The sequence below is a fragment of the Leucopleurus acutus genome (genome assembly GCF_964270905.1).
Source record: "Leucopleurus acutus genome assembly, chromosome: 7".
NCBI lineage: Eukaryota > Metazoa > Chordata > Mammalia > Artiodactyla > Delphinidae > Leucopleurus > Leucopleurus acutus.
Genome location: NC_139150.1, coordinates 22625772 through 22647374, shown reverse-complemented (window position 1 = coordinate 22647374; position 21603 = coordinate 22625772). Strand labels below are relative to the sequence as shown.

The 21603-nt window shown below is 38.5% G+C and overlaps 1 protein-coding gene across 6 annotated transcripts in view; it reads left to right on the top strand.

The window, feature by feature from the left end:
- The window catches only part of MUSK (muscle associated receptor tyrosine kinase), a gene marked incomplete at its 5' end in the record, with an annotated part of 91871 nt that extends 72629 nt beyond the window's left edge, over positions 1 to 19242 (top strand). For 2 of the 6 annotated variants that reach the window (XM_082842803.1, XM_082842801.1), the window contains 7 exons: positions 5855 to 6143; positions 10474 to 10649; positions 11322 to 11345; positions 14967 to 15168; positions 15679 to 15870; positions 17044 to 17192; positions 18390 to 19242. In XM_082842803.1, the coding sequence (XP_082698929.1) occupies positions 5855 to 6143; positions 10474 to 10649; positions 11322 to 11345; positions 14967 to 15168; positions 15679 to 15870; positions 17044 to 17192; positions 18390 to 19072 (1715 nt within the window). In that variant the 3' untranslated portion in view covers positions 19073 to 19242. The remainder of the gene's footprint in view (positions 1 to 5854; positions 6144 to 10473; positions 10650 to 11321; positions 11346 to 14966; positions 15169 to 15678; positions 15871 to 17043; positions 17193 to 18389) is intronic. The other 4 variants (XM_082842804.1, XM_082842802.1, XM_082842806.1 and 1 more) reach the window with 2 other exon arrangements.
- Positions 19243 to 21603: the final 2361 nt, after the last annotated feature.

The window sequence follows — 21603 nt, the reverse complement described above, 5'->3', positions numbered from 1 at the left end:
CTTTACATGCATTTTAAAAATTTATCCTCTGGACATGAAATAGATGCTAGTATTATCCCTACTGTACAGAAAAGAAACAAAGAGACATACTTTGAACTGGAGAGTACACATGGCTTACACAGTTAGTATATGATAGGCTTGGAAAAGAGACACAGAACTGACTCCCAAACCCTCCCTCATAGCTTTATCCTGCAGATAAGAAAGTAACACCATGTAATATAACACTGTGAAACTTACAGCATTTTATTTGCATAAAATTGCCTTTCATAAAAACTCTATGATGTGTAAAATTTCATCTAATTTTACAAATGATGAAACTGAGATTTAGAATGGTTCATTACTACTAATAACAGCAGTTAAGTTTTGCAGGACATTTTTGAGTACCACTGTTCTCATATTAATGTTTCAGCAACTTTATGGGGCAAAAGCTATCATCCCTCTTTCTTTACATGAGGAACCTGAGGCACAAGAGTTGTCCAGACCACATAGCTAACTACAAAGCCTCAATCTGAGCTCAGACAGACAGACTCAAGAACACAGATTCATACCTATGTTGCTAATCCAGGTAGCACAGCAACTGAGCAGGACCTGCAACTCAAGCCATTGATTCTAATTCCATGGAATGAAATAATTCATTGCATAAGAAGATTTAGTTTGTTCTCAATCTTTTTCCCAATTCATATAGCTTTGATGCATTTGTTTACCTAATAAATAGGTATTGAGAAAGAGTCCTGACCTGAAGGATTCTACAGAGAAGCTGAATATCTACTGAAGGGATATACAACATAAACACGGGAAAAGGTAAATTAAAATGCAGGCCAACCACAGAAGAGATGCCATCTCTCATTCGTACACCTCTTTCATTCAGCACACCTGTCTTCCCTGTGCATCTTTAAAACACTCTATTCCTGGCACTACATTGGAAAGTGATAAAACAAAACAAATTGTACATATTCCCTGCACCCAAGGAATTTACATTTTACTAGGGGACTCACACACACACTAGTTACATATGTTACAAGGTAACATAATAATGGAATCACGCACAAATTCTAAGGGCTCAAGAACAGGAATAAATCATTCACATGCAACTAGATGCAAATGAAAATAATTTAAACTGATTATAGTCAAATAAATGCTAACTAATGAAAATTCCATACCATCTTTCACTTGTGATAACACAAGCGCTCTTGGTTTTCTGCAAAGGGCTAGATAGCAAGTATATGGCTTTCTGGGCCGTACGGTCTCTGTTGCAAGTGCTCAGCTCTGCTATTGCAGCACAAAAGGAGCCACAGACAGTTTGTAAATGGATGAACTTGGCTCTGTTCCAATAAAATTGTACTTCTGGCCACTGAAATTTGAATTTCATATCATTTTCACTTCTCCTTTTGGGTTTTTTCAACCATCTAAAAATGTAAACACCATTCTTAGCTCACAGGTGGTATAAACATAGGCAGTAGGCCGGATTTGACTTGCGGGTTCTATTTGCCGATCCCTGTCATAGAGAATGAATCATATATAAAGACACTAGGCATGAAAGGATAAAAAGAATTCCAGTTTGCTTTGGAAGTTTAGAGTGGCGTAGGGCCCTGGCCATCACATTTGTTGGGGAAGTACAATGGGAACCTGGCAGTTGCTGTATAAGGAAGAAGATGTGTCGCTATCAGGGGAGAGGTCCCGTTCTCACGTGTGCCAGCCCTAGGGAGGGCAGGAAAAGAAGGTGTGGAGTTTCCGCTGGGGTAGTGGGGTTGTCCCAACCAACCATGGCTGGTCATCTGGATGTGCCCTTGGACAACGTGTTCAAAGGGAAGAGATGTTGCCCTCATAGAAACTGGAAGATCACATTTTAAAACAGTGGACCCTTGAACAATTCAGGGGTTAGGGGCACCAACCAGCACGCCCTATAACTGTAGAGTTGGCTCTCTGTCTATGTGGTTCCTCCATATCCACGTTCTGCATCCTTGGATTCAACCAACTACGGATGGGATCGTGTAGGACTGTAGTATTTATTGAAAACAAAACTGGGCATAAGTGGACCCGTGCAATTCAAACCCACGTTGTTCAAGGGTCAACTGTATTCTACTGAATGGGATTCATACATGTTAAAGCAAAGAGAAAATAAAAGCAAAAGGTGTAGTGAGAATCCTTTAAATATTCCATCTGACCAAGGAGAGCTGCCTGCTATAAAATAAGTTAGAAGGGGGACGTGGGATCAGATATCAGTTGTTGCCTCCAAAAAGAGAAACTGTTCAGAAAGAGAGGTCAGCCAGGTTCAGTCTGTCAGGGGACAAGAGAGGGACTGGCTCCGTGTGCAATATTAACTAGAACTTTTGGAGGTAGTCCAGCAGATCATTCCAAAACAACCAGCATTCTGTGAACAGATCCCTGTGACCTCTGCCCCACTGTTCAAACGAGGAACAGGACCAGCTGCCTCTGCTCTTGCTCCATCCACAGTCCCAAGATCCGCATGTGGAGAAATACGACTTCAGCTGGACAGAAAGGGCACTCATCACTTGCAAAAGACAGGAGACACCAATGGAAATTTTTTGCATTCATCTTGTTCCCTGGGTTTTGCTGTGACCTCCTTAAATTTTTTAAGTGATAGGGTTAGAAGGATGAGGGGAAAAAATGGCCCCATTGGCCTCCATATCTTGCCTCTGAAATTTGATCACTGCCTAAAATTTGAGGTTTATAAGTCAGCAAAACAGGGGAGGAAATTGTTCCAACTCTGACTGAAACTGTGACTGGGCAGTCTCTTTATATATGTATTATGTATGTGTGTGTAGGGAAATTAAAATACAGGCCACCCGCAGAAGACATGCCATCTTTCATTCGCACACTGTTCAGCACATGTGTCCTCCCTATGTATTTTAAAACACTCACTCTATTCCTGTATATATATATATTTGGAACTATATATCCCTTACCTTGTGGGGCTAATCCAAGCAAAGATATACTACCAAAGCTAAGTCTTTAATGCTCCCAGAACATCACAGAGACAGAGAAAATTAATAAGAACCATATACTTTGTATCTGTATGGTTTTTCTCAGCATGCAAAGGGTTTTCACAGGCTAGTTATCTTCAAGCTGGTAGGAAGACAAATCAAAGTTAAAACCAAGATCTTCTCATTTCTATTCAAAACCTATTCTGCTTTTTCTTTTCTTTTGCATTATATAGCTAATGTTCAAAAATCAGTGAGGACTCTGTACTATTAATTCACATTGAGGTTGTTCTAAAGATTTTCCCAGGGCTTTTTAAAAGAGAAGCAGCAGAAACTCAGAAAAAAAGAATTTTTTTTTTTTTTAAGAATTGGTTCTTAATTATTAACAATCCTTATCTCTGAGGCCATTTTCATTTTTTCTTTTGTGTAATTTTTCTTAGTTTCCAATGTTTTCTTTTAAATGTTTTTTGCTTATGTAATTAAAGAAAAAAACATGAGTTTTTTAAATTAAAAATATTCATGGAGGGCTTCCCTGGTGGCGCAGTGGTTAAGAATCCGCCTGCCAATGCAGGGGACACGGGTTCGAGCCCTGGTCCGGGAAGATCCCACATGCCACGGAGCAACTAAGCCCGTGTGCCACAACTACTGAGCCTGCGCTCTAGAGCCTGCGTGCCACAACTACTGAAGCCTGTGCGCCTGGAGCCCGTGCTCCGCAACAAGAGAAGCCACCGCCATGAGAAGCCCGCGCACCACGACGAAGAGTAGCCCCGCTCGCTGCAACCAGAGAAGGCCAGTGTGCAGCAACGAAGACCCAAAGCAGCCAAAAATAAATAAATAAATTTATTAAAAAAAAAAAATTCATGGAAAAATAAAGAAGTGGCATTCAATAGTTAGCACGTGACCGTGCAACATGGATGAATCATTCTCAGCTCAGAGACACTAGGAGAAGTATTCAACTTTTACAAGATATAGTTTTTTATAAATTTATGTATTTATCATTTATATTTGGCTGTGTTGGGTCTTCGTTGCTGCGCGGGCTTTCTCTAGTTGCGGCGAGCGGGGGCTACTCTTCGTTGCGGTACGCGGGCTTCTCATTGCCGCGGCTTCTCTCGTTGCAGAGCATGGGCTCTAGGCACACGGGCTTCAGTAGTTGTGGCTCACGGGTTCTAGAGCACAGGCTCAGTAACTGTGGTGCACGGGCTTAGTTGCTCCGCGGCATGTGGGATCTTCCCGGACCAGGGCTTGAACCCGTGTCCCCTGCACTGGCAGATGGATTCTTAACCACTGCGCCACCAGGGAAGTCCCCATAGTTTTTTTCTAAGTGAAAAGAGTCACACCTGCTCTTATCCATCCTCTCTTTTTATGGAAGGATTATCAATATGTGTGACCATTTTGTGAGCCAGTTTGGGGTATTTCTAATTGTTAGGTATTATTATTCAGTTTCTTAAAGCATAGTATCCTTGCTTCTCTAGAACTTTCGTAGTGTCAGCATACCCTGAGTTCCCTCAGAGGTTGAGTCATGAGCTATTTCTCTGGGTGTTTTCTCAACCCTATAGGGCCCAAGTTTTCATGGGAGTTTTGCGTTTTCTTATTCAAGGCGTTCATTTAAAAAATCCCCAATGAATTACAGGTAATGCAATAAAATTCATGTTGACTAATTAGTAGAATGCTAGTATGAATTAGAGAATGATTCTATGTTACAAAACATCATTTTAAAATATAGTATTTCACGGAAGTTCATTGTTTTACCTGAATGAGTTGTATCTCATTTAATAGATTTCCTTCAAAGACCAGTCAATGATGTTTCTAATCACCTTTTCAAATTCAAATGGGGTCTGTTAGCAACTTAAACAACCCCCACAAATTCCAATTTGTTTAATTTTCTTTCCTTGAAATCCTTTATATAAAGATAATAAAATGCTAAATTCCAACAGATGTACAAATCTAAATGAGAGTGCAACTTGAATTTGCTGTCATTGTTAATGAGATATCTGATGGAAGGCATAAGGATATATTGAGACCATTACAGTGCCTGCACATAATAAGTGCTCAGTAAACATCTGTCAGGTGAGTATAGGAGTTATCATAATTCCCAGCATTGCATTAAGGAAGCAGTGGATACGTGGAGGGAGTACCAGCTGCGTTTTCCATTTTTCTTATTGTCCTCTTCAGTTGTTATAGCAGATTAGCTTTTAATCTTATTGCTGTGCTAACACTTATATTACCCATGAACACACAATAACCTGGGTTCAGGATAATTACTTACATCACTTTACAGATTAGAACACTGTCAGAGACCAGATGACTCTCCCCAAGACATGTGGTAAGAAAATAGCAAAAGTGAAGATGCTACTTAGCTCCTCTGAGAGCCATAGCCAATGCTTTCTCCTTCCTGTGTGGCTTTCTTCTTATTCTTTAATGGAATGCTGGGAAGTGAGAGGATCTGATTTTTGGAAGATGTGCCACAAAATTCAAATCATTAATTATCATAACGTTTAAATAAACTATGTTCATCAAGCTGCAAGCTCTTTGGATCAGAGCAATTACTACGTTCAGTCACTTATTAATCATGATGATGAATATATTTTTTAGATGTATTTACTTGCTATGTACGCTTATATGTAACAAATGTGGAGTTAAATTTTATTTATGATGGAAACAATAAAAATTCTCCCATCCATTCTGGCCTTGAGCGTTTCCAAAGCTTTCCACATCCGTTATCACATTTGATCCTCTTCATAGCCCTCTGGAGTAGCTAGAGGTAATATAATTGCTGCTGGAAATGAAGACAATATTCAGATGGAACGTTTCAACCAATTTGCTGGTGCAGTCTTCTATTTCTGTGATGCAGATGTGGAAATGGAAAACAAACAAAAAGGCAGATGGAATGCTAAGAAATAGCATGTGATCAGGAATGTTTTTCACTGCTTCTTTCAGTAAACCACAGAAAGATGACAAAGGCTACTGCGCCGAGTACAGAGGGGAGGTGTGTAATGCTGTCCTGGCAAAAGATGCTCTTGTTTTCTTCAACAACTCCTACGCAGACCCTGAGGAGGCCCAAGAACTACTGGTCCACACTGCCTGGATTGAACTGAAAGCCGTGAGCCCATTCTGCCGGCCGGCTGCTGAAGCTTTACTGTGTAACCACATCTTCCAAGAATGTAACCCTGGGGTGGCACCTACTCCTACACCCATTTGCAGGTAAAATTTACAAAATAAATAAATGGGGAAATTCTGTTTGTCTGTCTGCCAACACGGAAAGTTTTCAAAAGAGGAAGTTGTTAGGTGTAAGAGTAAAGGCAAAAGCTGGCTTTTGTCCAAAATATAAGGTAATTAATTGGACAAAATTCCTACCATGTGAATCACTGGTGATACCCTATTATACAAGGGCTCTAAGTTAGAAAATGTCATAAAAGGTATAATATTCTATTACATTTGTTATTGTTCACATTATTATCATATTCATAAACATCCCTGCTTTCTAGGAAGTGAAAAACAAAATCCCAAACTAATATGGACCTCATTAGTAAGCCAAGATAGAGAAAATAAAGACTACATATCCAGTATTTCAGCATTATTAGCCAATAAATATGAGATCTTGGTGAGCATGTCAGAACATTAAAATACATTCCACCCAATATTCTAATTTACGTACTGACACTCTTGTGTCATGGGGGGTGGAAGGAGTAGAAACAGTTATAAAACAGATATTTCTTGAAAACCCCCTACTCTTTAAACACTGAAATTTATAAACCCACTTTCAATAGAATTATCTTTGCCTTTATTTACTTCTTGTGTAGAAAAGACAGGAATCAATGTAGCTTTTGAGCTAAATGGAACAAAGTTCAAATACTGTTTTGTACTGCTTTCTAGATGCACTGACATATGACCTCAGCTAAACTTCAGTTTCCTCGTCTGCAATAGAGCTGAGAGGATTAAAGGATAAATTGTACCCAGGGTATATATTAGAAACTGGATGGATACTGTTTGCTTTTCAAGAAAACACATGAAGACTACCAACACAGCACATTTCCAACTGTTTTGATAAAACCAGGAACTATTTAAATATTGAAATAGTTTTAAGGCATTCTATTTAGTATAAAAGGACTACAGAGGTCATTAAAATAGAGTGCTCCATTCTTCAACTTACTGCAAATTTTGAGGGTTTGGAGACATTTTAAGACTAATGTAGGGACTTCCCTGGCGGTCCAGTGGTTAAGACTTCACCTTCCAATGCAGGGGGTGTGGGTTCGATCCCTGGTCAGAGAGCTAAGATCCCACATGCCTCACAGCCCAAAAACCAAAACATAAAACACAAGCAACATTGTAACAAATCCAATAAAAATTTTAAAAATGGTCCACATCAAAAAAAATCTTAAAAAAAAATTACTTAAGACATAATTTGTTGTTTCTTAAGATTATATTTTCATCAGAGATGACATCTAATTATCTTTTGAGGAACAATGAGAATTAAAATTGAATTGTATCTTCATATGCTAGCACAAAATAAATTTACTGAGTAATTTCCCAACATTTATGCCCTAGACCAGTTTAAATGCATAGGCCACAGATGTTCTTTCTCAAGATTGAAAATAATTTAACTTTTTTGTTTTTTTAGAAAAAAATTCCATTCACTGAGATTTCAAATTTATTAGAATAGCATAGTTAATTAACTCTTAAATCTGTGAGCCATTTGTAGTATAAATTTTTTTCTTAATTCCAGCTGTTATTTAAACAAGTATTTTTTAAAATTTATTTATTTATTTATTTTTGGCTGCATTGGGTCTTCGTTGCTGTGTGCAGGCTTTCTCTAGTTGTGGCGAGAGGGGGCTACTCTTTGTTGTGGTGCGTGGGCTTCTCATTGCGGTGGCTTCTCTTGTTGTGGAGCATGGGCTCTAGGCATGCAGGCTTCAGTAGTTGTGGCATGCAGGCTCAGTAGTTGTGGCGCACAGGCTTAGTTGCTCCGCAGCATGTGGGATCTTGCTCGACCAGGGCTCGAACCTGTGTCCCCTGCATTTGCAGACAGATTCTTCACCACTGTGCCACCAGGGAAGTCCCTGAGTATTTTTTTAATCTGAAAATTGTTTCTATTTTTTTAATCCTTGTAAACAATTTATTCACATTGGGGTTGAAAAATATTCTAGAAATTTTCACATTTTTATACTTCATTAAGGTTTTCTTTTCTCTTATATATAATCAATAATTGTTTAAAAAATTAGACATTTAGAAAGACTTGGGAATAGATTTCTTTTCATTATTTTCTTTCCTATAAGTAATATAAAAAGAATGGATAATATGATTTCATCATCAGACTTATGTCCTTTTTTTTTTTTCTTAAAGATTTATTTATTATTCATTTATTTATTTTATTTTTGGCTGCGTTGGGTCTCAGCCGCGGCACGCAGGACCTTCATTGAGGTGCGTGGGCTCTTTGTTGTGGCGCGCGGGCTTCTCTCTAGTTGTGGTGTGCGGGTTTTCTCTTCTCTAGTTGTGGCACGCAGGCTCCAGGGAGCGAAGGCTCCGTAGTTGTGGCATGCAGGCTCCAGAGCACGTGGGCTCTGCAGTTTGCAGCATGCAGGCTCTCTAGTAGAGGCATGCAAACTCAGTAGTTGTGGCACGTGGGCCCAGTCGCCCCGCGGCATGTGGGATCTTAGTTCCCTGACCAAGGATCGAACCCACGTCCCCCGCACTGTAAGGCGGATTCCCCACCACTGGACCACCAGGGAAGTCCCCAGACTTATGTCCTTTTTAAGAATTTTTCTTATAGTATATCTCTGAGTATTTTTCTATTTTTTTATGTGCTCTAGTTTCTTGTTGGGAAACACTGTTATTTGTACTTTGAATTTCTTGCTTGCTTCTCCCTCTCAGTTATCTCCTTACTCGCTATTTTCATCTTTCTTTCTGCATTCAGTTAGAACTTCTAAAGTTTTCCCCTATTATTTGTTCAATATCTTGCTGTGCCATTTCTTTCTCAATGAAGATTTCACTTGTTTCAGTGAAACAGTTGTTTTCACTTCTTTGTGGTCTTTATTTTCTTCAGTCACTACCATGTTTAACTTAACCTAGTTTTCACCCTATTTTCCATTTCATCTTGATTTTTTTTCCCCGTGAAAAACTCTTCTGTAGAGGCCATGCTTCAGTGCATGTCAATGAAAACAAAACAATTTTTTAAATTCTCTAACGTGTCTTTTCCATGTATAATAAAAAATAATTTTCCCAGGTATTTGCTTTCTCCACATAATGTGGGCTAAAAAGTTCTTTCATATGTCCCATATTGCTTTTGCACAGTTTAACTGTAACATCTGAATGCAGAAAGATTTGCTTATATGACCCAAGGATGGGACCAGGCATAAGAAGAAGCAAGCCAAGCAATGTTTCTCCAGTTCTTCAGAGTCTCAGAAGCCTGAAAGCCCCATTGTTCCCTCTTCCTTTGCAGACATATTAAGAATCTACATCCCATCGTTGTACTCATGACTCCCATTATATCCCATCACATTAGTATGCACAGCCCTTTCATTCTGCACATGCTCAGTTGGTCCATATTGGCAAGTGGTTGCCTGGGAAAGCAGGAGTGTAGGCATCAGTAGTAAAAAATATATATACATGTATATATAACTACACATACACACGAATGTACACACTCACACAAAATTTCCTCCTCTTTTATACTTCATATATTGAATGAATGACATTGCTATTATTATCCTTAATTTCTTTAATTGTCTTTAATTTCCTCTTATTATGATTCCCAAATATCTTAATTTGGAACTAACTTGATTTTTCCTATGTAGTCTATCCTATTTCCTATAAGATAAGCTTGAACAATTATTAATCCACAAAATTCTAATTAGTCCAACTAGTCTACCTAATCTTTCTTCAGCCTTTTCACTCAGTACAACACAGAGATGAACATTGCAGCTTCATATTCACACAGACCTTACTCTAGCTTTCTCAGATGAAAGCACACACAGCAATGAGATAGGACTCAGCTTCTCCAAGGGTAGGGCTGGGTAAGGACTCCCGAGCCCTCCTATAACCTTTCAGGAAGGTGATACTATTCTGTTTTAGGGAACAAAGCACACAGAGACACGGACTGTGTTCCTCAGGCCCTGCCCATTAGCCCTGAGATTACAGAAAAACCTCCCAGGCTGGAAACTGCTTGACAATGATCTTTTAAAGTTCTGCGTACCTTATTTCTGTACCTTTGTAGTTACTTTAATATGAAGTTAAGAGAAAACATATCTGGGATTACTAATCCATCACCTTTGGAACTTGAACGTTCTTTTCCCCAGTAGCATTAGTGATGTTTTTAAAACAAAACAAGACAGCATGTCATCTCATGGGATAATATACTATATATTTCATAGCTTCTCACATTATTTACAATAAAAGGATCTTTACAAAAACACTTTTGCAAGAACAAACAGTGTACTATGATGATGTTTTGAAAATATGGGATTTAGGCTCCACCACCAATTTGGCTTCAACGTGCTATGATTCATCAAATTTTGTTCTCCCTAAATTATTTTAGAGAATACTGCCTGGCAGTAAAGGAGCTCTTCTGTGCAAAAGAATGGCTAGCGGTGGAAGAAAAGACCCACAGGGGACTCTACAGATCTGGGATACATCTGCTCTCCATGCCGGACTGCAACAAACTCCCCAGCATGCACTGGGACCCCATGGCCTGTACCAGACTGCCATATTTAGGTAACAGAGTTCTCTCGAGACTTTGGAGGTTCAGAGAAATTTACTATTTTGAGGAAACTAAGGTGTGAATTTAAATCTCCTAATATTTCTAGGCATTTCCAATATTTTTTGAGTTCTGCCTTCCTTCCATACCCAATAACAGAATCCTATTGCTATCCTAATTGCACCGGTTAACATAAGGATTTATTCCATTTGTTCTAAAAGAAATTAAAGAGCACTTTTCGCTGCTGCTTGAGATCTTACCTTACTTCATAAGCAGATCTTATGAGAGCTCATAACATTTTATTGAATGTGCAGAGAAATGGCTAAGAAACAGTTCATATTTTGTCAGAGGAGTGGAATAAAAGCATAAAAGTCCTCTTTCTTACCCAAGGAAGCAGATTTTTCAGCATGCAAAAATAAGCCATATGTTTGCAAATACTGATCTCACAAAACAAAGCTGAATGGCTGCATGTTGCTTTAATGAACTTCATCTGTAAGGAACTATGTGGTGAGCCCTAACAGCTGTTTTAATTTCAAAGATGCAATCCTTTCGCATTCGAATGCGAAGAAAGTTTTCCCATTGTATATTAAAAAGCTGAAAGAGAACTTGCATTTCTTAGCACTCTCTCACAGAACACAGGAGCTATCTGGATGTTCACTTAAAACAAATTTTTATCCTTTCCCCTTCAGATTATAAAAAAGAAAACCTAACAAGTAAGTAATTTTGTTTGTGCCCTTGAAACGTTATGTGTATGTAACTGGATTCATGCATGCGTATTTACACCCATATTTCATGATGTCCAGAACGGGATGTACGGTCCCTCTCAAAGTCTTTTCACTATACTCACCCAGGGTAGAATATGAAGGAAGATCATCAGAGATCCCAGTTTATAGCTTCTAATTAGGCCATGGAGAGCACCATATTTAGTGAATGATGCAAATCCCATCTCCTACCTCAAGGTTACTAAGTTGCTTTATCCCTTCTATGGCTATAAAGTAAGCCAATTTAAAATATCACCTTTTGATTTTGCATTCATGATTTTTGTATCATCCAATAGTATAAAGTTTACAGGGTCAAATCAAATGGTTTTAAAAGGGTGATCTCAAAATCTCTAGGAAAGAATTCAAGAAGGTTGCTTGAAAAGGGGTGTCCTAGAAACTAATGTGTATCAGATGGTATGTTAAGCCTATCAGAATGCAGAAATCTTCAGAATGAAATTAGAAATTTTTTTCATGTCGACTAACCTCCTCTGATTTTCATGTTCAAGGCTCAAATCATATTCATTTCTTGGGCTAGATATTCCAGGCCTAATGGTTTCTGCACTTGGCTAAGTGCCAGGACTTGATTTTCCCAGCTTACTTAAAGGACTAAGACTTAGAACATTGAAAGAAAGAATGCTACTGGTCACAACTGAATCACTCAGAGCTAGGAAACGAGAACAGCTTTGGAAAACCCTAAAAACCTATTATTCTGGAAGCCTGTCAAATTGTCATTCCCAACCTGAAAGAATGAAAAAGAAATGTTTCAATTCTTTGTCACAGAAGCAACCAAAGTTAACTTTGATTGGACTCTTAATTGATGACTGTGATGTTTGTTATCCTTTGATTGTTTACTCATTCATCCATTCACGCATTCATTGAGGGTTTACTGTATGAAAGGTGCTGACCTTCAATCCTAGATTAGACAGAAATAAGACACACAAAAGCATCCAGATTTCTGCCTTCTACACTGATTATAAGAAATTGCGAGCAGCATAGATTAGCTAAATCATTTTATGAAATCTTTGCTATATGTAAGAAAATGAACTCCAGATGTCATAAACTGATCATTTCATCTGACTATACGGTGAGGAATGTCTAAAAATATGTTCCCTGAGTTAAATACAATTATCAAAGAAATTGGCTTTAGCTCTTCAGGTAGGTCGATCGTTGAACAGAGAAGTCAACCTTATTAGGTAGACTGTCTCATATTCTGTGGGAGTGTGTAAAGCCCTCAAATATTTCTTGGACAGTCTCTTGAATTCTGAGTAAACTCTAAAGGATATTACCAGTTCACTTTGAAGGGTGATGGAAGATTTCTTTTAATCATTAGTTTATCTTTTGGGTATTTCCTTCTTGCTTCCCTTCTCCCTGTCTTTTAATGATTGCTCCTACTTTCATATTAGCATTAAGTTTAGCTCTCCAATTTAAGCCCCCCTCCCCACTCATCTTGGATTGATTTTTTTAAATCTTCGAATGACTCAGTCCACAGAAAGTCAGAGCAGCTTTCAAACCATCACAGCGGAGCCCGGGAAGTCTGTTACATCCACCACTGCTGTGATGCTTGATGAGAAATGCTGTCATTGGTCCTGCACAAATGTTTTACTGCTGTGCTAATATTCTTCTAGTTCCAGGTGCCTGCTTGAGTCACAGGGGTAACCAAACTTGGTCTCCACAGGCTTCAAAACCACTTGCTTAGCCACTGGTGCTCAGGGCATAATCGCTGCTTCCATGCCTAGACTAAGAAGTCATACGTAGGCACCCCTTATAATCTCTGCTTTTACGTGTCCTATTTCAAATGGCTTCAGGTATCCCTGCAGTGAAAGTTTTCCTTTGACTCTGTGATGTGTTATAATAATATAGCTCCTTCTATGAAATCTTTGACTATATTGCAGTCAATTTCTAATATTTCATTTAGCATCTTTTAAATCTATGCTCTATAATCTGCACTTTTGTGCTAACACTGTCAGGTTGTGATATTAGTATTATAATAGCTTGCTAAAACAATCTGAAAGATTTTTCTCTTACTGGAATATATTATAAAACTGTGAAAATTGTATCTCTTCCAATACTGAAAGAATATAACCATAATTCTATAATGACTTAAACTTCCTGGTTATGGCTAGTTGCAGACTTTCTGATTCTTCAAATTTGGTAATTAACGTGCTCCTACCATTTTCCTTAAGATTTTAAAAATGTAACTCCATAGTTATATATCATTTCATTTTTATTGACCTTTGAGTCTATTGTTAAAATGACTCTATCATTCCTAATTTTGTATGTTTGTGCCTTTCTTTTCATTTTAAAATTAAAATGTCACTGATTAGACTACCTTGTAAATATTTATCAGAAAAACTATTGACCTATTTTTAAATTCTATCATTTGTGTTATGTGTATTCTAACGTATTAATTTCTGCTTGTACATGGCTGTTACTATATCACCTGTTTTCCTTTGTTTTCTGTAGATTTTGTTTCTTTTCCAAAGTCTTGAATTAAATATCTAGTTCATTCACTTCATTCATTTTATCTAATGGAAGAAGATAATGCTATGAGTTTATCACTGAACACATCTTTGGCCAAATCTCATCAACACTGCTAGGAAGTTACTTTGTCATCTGGAACTATGGCTACTTTCTACTCTTTGATTGAAAGGTTATTAAAATGTTTCTTTTTTGAATGTCTTATTGGATTTTATTTAATCTATTATTAATTGCATTTTGATCAAAGAATAGATCTGCATCATTTCTTCTTTTGAAAATTACTGAGATTCATCTTTGTGACCTGACACAAAAGACCGTGTCTGTCAGTATCCCACAAATATTTGAAAATAAGGTTTATTCTGTCTTTTTAGGGTACAAAGTTCATTCTTCACTATTAAGACATTCTTGTTGATTATATTATTAAAACATTCTGTATCCATGTTTTTGTCTTTACTCAGTCAACTAAAAGGATTTAAAATATAATTCATAATGTTGTTTTAATAGATATACAATGGACGTTGCACCCTACAAACAGAGGGACATTAGTATGACATCTTTTGGTTTCCAGCGGTAATACAGATTTTAACTTATTTGTATATTGCATTGACCTTTTTAATAGGAATTTGACAGGAGTTCAATTGTTAGATGAACTAACTTCCTCATTTCTGTCCTACTATTTCCATTTTCCATGTTCTTCCATTTAATTCTGTTTGTAAATCAACAGACCTCAGCTTTAGATAATCCTGACTTCAATTTCATAAAAATATTTTATTTAGTAACTTAACAATGTCCATGATTGTTGTCAGGTCATAAAAACTATGATGAGTGTAAAGACACTAGCCCAGGATTTGCATTTGTCTTGGAAAAAGTATTTCCTTTCTCTGAGTCTCATCTTTAAAGTTCTATAATTCTGTAAGCTGGATTTACTTACAACTAGACTTCACTGGATTCTTACAATTGCGCTTTATAGATATATAACCAGGGAGAACCTGATACATTAGAACATAATCTTAAATTTAGTTTCCTGATTGCCTGAATACGAAAGTTGCTGCTTAAAAGTTTAAGAATGAGTGAAAATCTGTTGTTGACTTACAGCATTCCCGCCAATGACGTCCTCAAAGCCGAGTGTGGACATTCCAAACGTGCCTCCCTCTTCCCTGTCTTCCTCCTCTGTCTCACCTACATACTCCATGACTGTAATAATCTCCATCATGTCCAGCTTTGCCATATTCGTGCTTCTTACCGTAACCACTCTTTATTGCTGCCGAAGACGAAAACAATGGAAAAATAAGAAAAGGTGAGATTCTAGTTTAAGTGAACCACGTGTAGTAACATTTTTAAAACCTTTACGTATTTGGTATTGAAGCTGGAGACGGGAGGAGGGGTATATATAACACTGCCACTTCCTTTATGACAGCCATTGCCTTGCTTTAACGGTAAGCAGCCCCACCATGATCTTTAAAAATGTCAGTGACTTGTTGCACAGGATCACATGTCCTAAGGTTAGTTTTTCACAGCAGATGGAATCTAAACCACGGTTTGGAAGAATATGGCCGTTCCTGCTCACTGTCAGCCCCCTCAGCCCCACTGCCACTATCAGATTGGATAGTGACACAATTCCTGAAAAAAAGAATGTAACTTTAGGCTCCAAACCAAATTCTTCGTGGCTCTAAAATGGAAGGATCTTTGGTGAACTTAGCATAATTTGTTTCCTCCTAAACACCATGTCTCTTTAGAACCTAAGTCTGAGTACAAAGCTCTCACCTGGTCCTCAGCTCATTATTGATCTTACCTGTCTTACCTGCAGAGAATCAGCGGCTGTAACCCTCACTACTCTTCCTTCTGAGCTCCTGCTAGACAGACTTCATCCCAACCCCATGTACCAGAGGATGCCACTTCTTTTGAATCCCAAATTGCTCAGCCTGGAGTATCCCAGGAATAACATTGAATATGTGAGAGATATTGGAGAGGGAGCATTTGGAAGGGTCTTTCAAGCAAGGTAAAGTTGCCCACGTTAAAAAAAAAAAAAAACCTACCAACTGAAATACGTTGTGTCTGAAAAATTACCAGATATTAACTTGATTCTATGTAATGTGTATAATAGTTATTATCAAATTAGTTCATTCTTCACATCATTCACCTTATTTTTATTGAGTACTGTACTTTGAATCTTGATACTTTTCCCCCTCTGCTGGAAAATAGGGTTGTGTATATGGAGAGAATCTTTATAAAGTGTTCCGATGATAAGCAATTAGCAAGGTTTAATCATATTTTCTTTTCGGAAGAGAATTTCGTTGTACATTTTAAATAACCATTTCTCACATTGCTTTTAGTAAATCCTTCTAAAATCTCTTCCATTTTCCATTGCTATAGTCTCCACTTCACTTAATGTTTACTTTGAAATAGTGTTTCAGTTTAAGAACTCAAAGCCTTGACATGTATGGATATTAAATAGATGTTCACAGAATGGCAAGACAGAAAAAGGAAAAAAAAAATTACGCAAAAATGTCAGCCAACAATGAGCTCAAAAAAACGAGTATGTATTAGGGCCAATGCTAGCCCAGTTAATGTCTTTGTGTGAGTTGGAATAAAATATCCTCTCTGCATGGATGTACCTCCACAGACACACAGCTGGGCCACAGAGTGTGGACTTGGTTTTAATCACCAACTGTTACTTTGGCCTGTTGCTCTTGGGCAGGATACAACCTTACTTCTACTCATAGTGGCCCTGGTATGGAGGTTACATGATTAATGAAAATCTCACACAAATACTTATTGGGAACCAAAAAATACGCAAGGCACTCTTTTAGGCTCTTTGGGGATATAAAGATGAATAAGTCATGGTCCCTGCCTTCCAGGAATTTATGTTCTGGCCAGAGATTAAGGGGTTAGGATGGTAATGCTAATCCCATTGGATCTGGGCACTTTTGGTTTTCTGTTATTAATAAATAATGCATTTTTCAAACAATCTATGTTGAAAATAACCCCAGTGATTTTTATTCATTGGAGTCAATGAGCTTTAAGCGTGACCTGCCATTGGCATCTTACTTTGGTTCTGTGGCTCTGGGAAAGGCTGCATGAGTGTGGGGTTGTGTATACATGGGTAGTTATCATGTGACTCTGTGTAATCTTCCTGATCTTTGATTTCTTGCTAAATAAATGTATCTCTCAGGGCTCCAGGCTTACTTCCCTATGAACCTTTCACAATGGTGGCAGTGAAGATGCTCAAAGAAGAAGCCTCAGCAGATATGCAAGCAGACTTTCAGAGGGAGGCAGCCCTCATGGCAGAATTTGATAATCCTAACATTGTGAAACTCTTAGGTATGAAAATATAAGTGAAGAAATGTATCGCATCAGAAAACAGAGGCTTGCCAAGTTTTTTCTCCTTCATACTTCACTTACGTTTTTTCTTTCATTCCTTGATCAGAGAGATGTCTCTGTTCCTCCCCATAGAATATATTCTGTACTAGGGAGTAGACTATGTCATTAAATCACCTAAATTCAAAAAACTGAAGTTTTAAAAAACTTCTCAGAGAAATATTTTGTCATTTCATTAATTCTTTTACCAATTTTGTATTTAAATTTTTAATTTAATTTATATAGTACATATAAATATACAGATTGCTGAAGTCCCTGGAATTAAAAACTAACACCAAAATAAACAAGCCAAGATAATAGTATTCTCATTTCTCTTCCTTTCTGAACAGACTTCTAACTTTTGCCTGAAAAAAAAAATAGTTAATGATCTATTTTTATGCTGATATGAAATTGTGACCATCTGATCTCATATTTCAAGTTGTCCATTTCCCTCTCAAATACAGCAGGATTTTAAAATGAGCAAATGTCTTCCTGGCACTAAATCTAAGACTCTTTACGTTAACATTCTGTTTCTTTCTGGAATGAACATTGTAAATTTACCTACATGTTTTACTGCAGTAACCTGAATACTTCATCTAAGATCTTGGATTGTTTCTGTGCTCCTTTCCAAATTTCATACAACAGCTTCCTTATCATCCTTCTTCAGAAAGGAAGCAGAAAGACAGAGCAATTGCATTACATACTCAAAGCAAACATCCACTCATAAATTCATTCACCCAATATTTATGGAGTACTTGGTCGCCAGACACACGGTAGGTGTGTGGAATTTAAAGAAGGCTTAAGATATAATCTCTAGTTTAAAGGGCTAAAATGTTGGGAAGAAACCTCAGCTAAATGGATGATCATAACAGGCAGGTAGATAGGATGCAGGATTAAGGATAAAGAATGACGGAAGGAAAATCTGATCCTGGAAAGGTCAGGAGCTGAAGCACCCCATGAGGAGTGATAAATCAGTTGAATCTTAAAAGATAAATAGGAGATGTTTACACAAAGAAAGGGGGTCAGAGTTCGACTATGATGCCCTCAACAGAAAACCAAGCCACCACATTTTCTGATCTGGTCATTTGCTTTCGTACAATTTTTTCCCACGTGTCACTTTAGAAACGCAACCTCTAACAGGAGGCCTTGTTTTGGTTCTAGGCGTGTGTGCGGTGGGGAAGCCCATGTGCCTGCTCTTTGAATACATGGCCTACGGGGACCTCAATGAGTTCCTCCGCAGCATGTCCCCTCACCCCGGACGCAGCCTCAGTCCCAGCGACCTGACCCGCGGGGCGCAGGCCTCCAGCCCCGGCCCGCCGCCCCTTTCCTGTGCCGAGCAGCTGTGCATCGCCAGGCAGGTGGCCGCCGGCATGGCTTACCTCTCCGAACGCAAGTTTGTCCACCGGGATTTGGCCACCAGGAACTGCCTTGTGGGTGAGAATATGGTGGTGAAAATCGCCGACTTTGGCCTCTCTAGAAACATCTACTCGGCTGACTACTACAAAGCCAACGAAAACGACGCCATCCCCATCCGTTGGATGCCCCCGGAGTCCATCTTCTACAACCGCTATACCACGGAGTCTGATGTGTGGGCCTACGGGGTGCTCCTGTGGGAGATCTTCTCCTACGGCCTGCAGCCCTACTACGGGATGGCCCACGAGGAGGTCATCTGCTACGTGCGGGACGGCAACATCCTCTCCTGCCCAGAGAACTGCCCCCTGGAACTGTACAATCTGATGCGTCTGTGTTGGAGCGAGCTGCCTGCAGACAGGCCCAGTTTCACCAGCATCCACCGAATCCTGGAACGCATGTGCGAGCGGGCAGAGGGGAGTGTGGGTGTCTGAGGTCGAAGATGGGCAGGTAGAACTCTCCAGTCTCCTCTCGGACTCTAGGAGCCTGCGGAGTCCAACACCAGAGGCCCAAGGAGACCCAGATAGGAAATAATAGTAGCAGGCATGGGTACCATGCTGTTTGTTTCTCAGAAAAAAAAAAAAAAAGACAGGGCAGAACTCCTGGGGTGGGTGGAAAGTGGGTGATGGGAAAGGCAGGGGAGGAAAAATGTCAGATAATTGGAGATAACTACTCTTCCTCATGGGGAAAGTTTGTATTATAGACTGTACAGGAAAGCATGTCATCCTGTTCAGTTCCTGAATTAGCTGGCAGCAGAGTAAGACTCTGCTGTATTAAATTTTGATACAAAACGCAGCTGAGAACTCCATTTTTAATGGAGTTCATTCTCCTCCATTAGGAAAGTAGCGTATCTTCCTGTAAGAAGTTTAGCTCAAGCACAGAAAACTACAAAGAAGGGAAAACCATTTATCGTCTCCTCAGCCAAAGACGGGTGTTGGTTTTTTATTCAATATTTCTTGAGTTTAACGCACACTTTTATATTTGTTCGTATTCTACAGAGTTGTGGCTTACTTTATCGATAGAAGGTTTCCAAGGAATAAAATGATAAATCAGCAAGGCTATATTCTTATTGTGATAAGAAATAAGTTCCCTTTTTCTGTCTTTGTGTTTCTTCTTTAGAAGTTTCTCCTTTGTGTGCACTTGTCATGAATTTACTCTGCTTATTTTATTCCTACATTTTCTTTTCTGAAAAAAATCTTTTGTGGCTAATTAATTTACCTTTTTCTTTGAAAGTTTTTTTGGTACTTTTTCTTTGCTCTTATTTCTTCCTTTTTTCAGAACTCGGTTCTTTTTTGGTTATTTAGCTATTTTTTCTTTTTATTTCATCCATACAACGAACACCCTGGAAGAAATAATAACTTTCTAAATAACATTGTGGACTATTACGTATATACCTTTTGCAAAGTATTACCATTTTCTTCTGCACTTGCTTTTGAAGCCACACATTTTAAAGTTGTCATCCATTAATTCTATTGCCACAGTCTATTAAATCTCTTTATAAAGCATAGTTTATAATATGGGACTTTGCAAGATGCTCTTGTGGCTCTGAGTTATTTCAAACCTGATGTTTGTGCATTCTGACATTTTTTTCCTTCTAGAAACCAATTTGATAGGCAGTAGCATTAATGTAGGGCTGCTTATCAACTTTCTGCATGACTGTTCACCTATCTTGTTACATCTTATGATTCTTACAAAGACAAAAAAAGAACCCTCTGGGAGTCAGGTTCTTGGTGCACAAGATTTCTCAGTGGTGCCCACACAATATAGCTTTATCTGAGGCCAACACGGATGATGTGAGTCTCTCCTGATACAGTATGAACCCAAATTCTCCCAAAAAGTAAATAAACAGGGAAGCGAAAATAGCAGTCTACCCTATATCAGCTTACATTCATTCAACCTAATTGGTAGTTAGGGCAATGGAGAAATGGTCTGAATTCTTGAAAGTAGATTTTCAACTGCTTCTGGAAGACGCTACCTAAAATCTCCAAAGGCACCTGCATGCAAAACCTTTTTCACCTTTGCTGGAAAACCTGCCATTTTCTTGTTCATAGTCATTCCAGGCAACCAAGACAAAAACACAGACTTGTCCCTCTCCTTCACCCATGAAAACTCATGCGTGTGTCATATATGCTCTGCAAATGTCAAAGACGTCTTCAGTTTTCCTCAGCTGACAGAGTTTTATTATAAAAGAAAGACATGGAAGTCAGGCCAATCAGAAAAACTACTCCATAGAAAAGCAGGGTCAGGACAGTTAGAGTTACTTGGAGGACCTGCCGTGGGGCTAGTGCTGCTGGGAACGTGTTGCCCCTCAGAACGGTTTCCATTGCCCTGTTCTGCTGTCTGCTGCTTTGAGCTGTGCTCTGTTTCCGTCCCCATTGCTGGATAACTGCCCTTACTTTCCTGTCTCTTCCGCATGCCTTCCACAGCCTCATAGATTCTCTGTGTGTCTTTTAGGCTCTGCTATTTAAGATTTCAAAGCAAAAAAGTCAGAGACACATAGGTAACTACAGTCAGTGAATGAGTTCGTGGGCAAGCAAGGGACTGTTATATAGACCATCCAATTTTACTAAATATTTAAAGGAACTGAAAACTAAAATAACAACTAGAAATCCATTATAGTAACAATAGTAATAAGAGTAATACCATCAGCTAGCATTTACGGAATGCTTACTCTAAGGCCTATATATATATATATATATATATATATTTTTTTTTTTTTTTTTAAGCTGGTAGGAATATTGAATTGGCATTTTGATGAACTGGCAGAGTCTGCTGGCTGTGGACTAGCATACGAGTGAAAAAATCCTGGAGGGTACAGATTTAAGGAAATCCCATAACTTTTGTGAGATTTACCTCCAAGAACTTAACCAGGTATCATGTAACAAAGTCCTACATTTCATGGGAAAGAATTTGACAGTGTTGTCTCAGCTAGTGGAAGATAATTACTGCTTAGTCCAGATTCTTC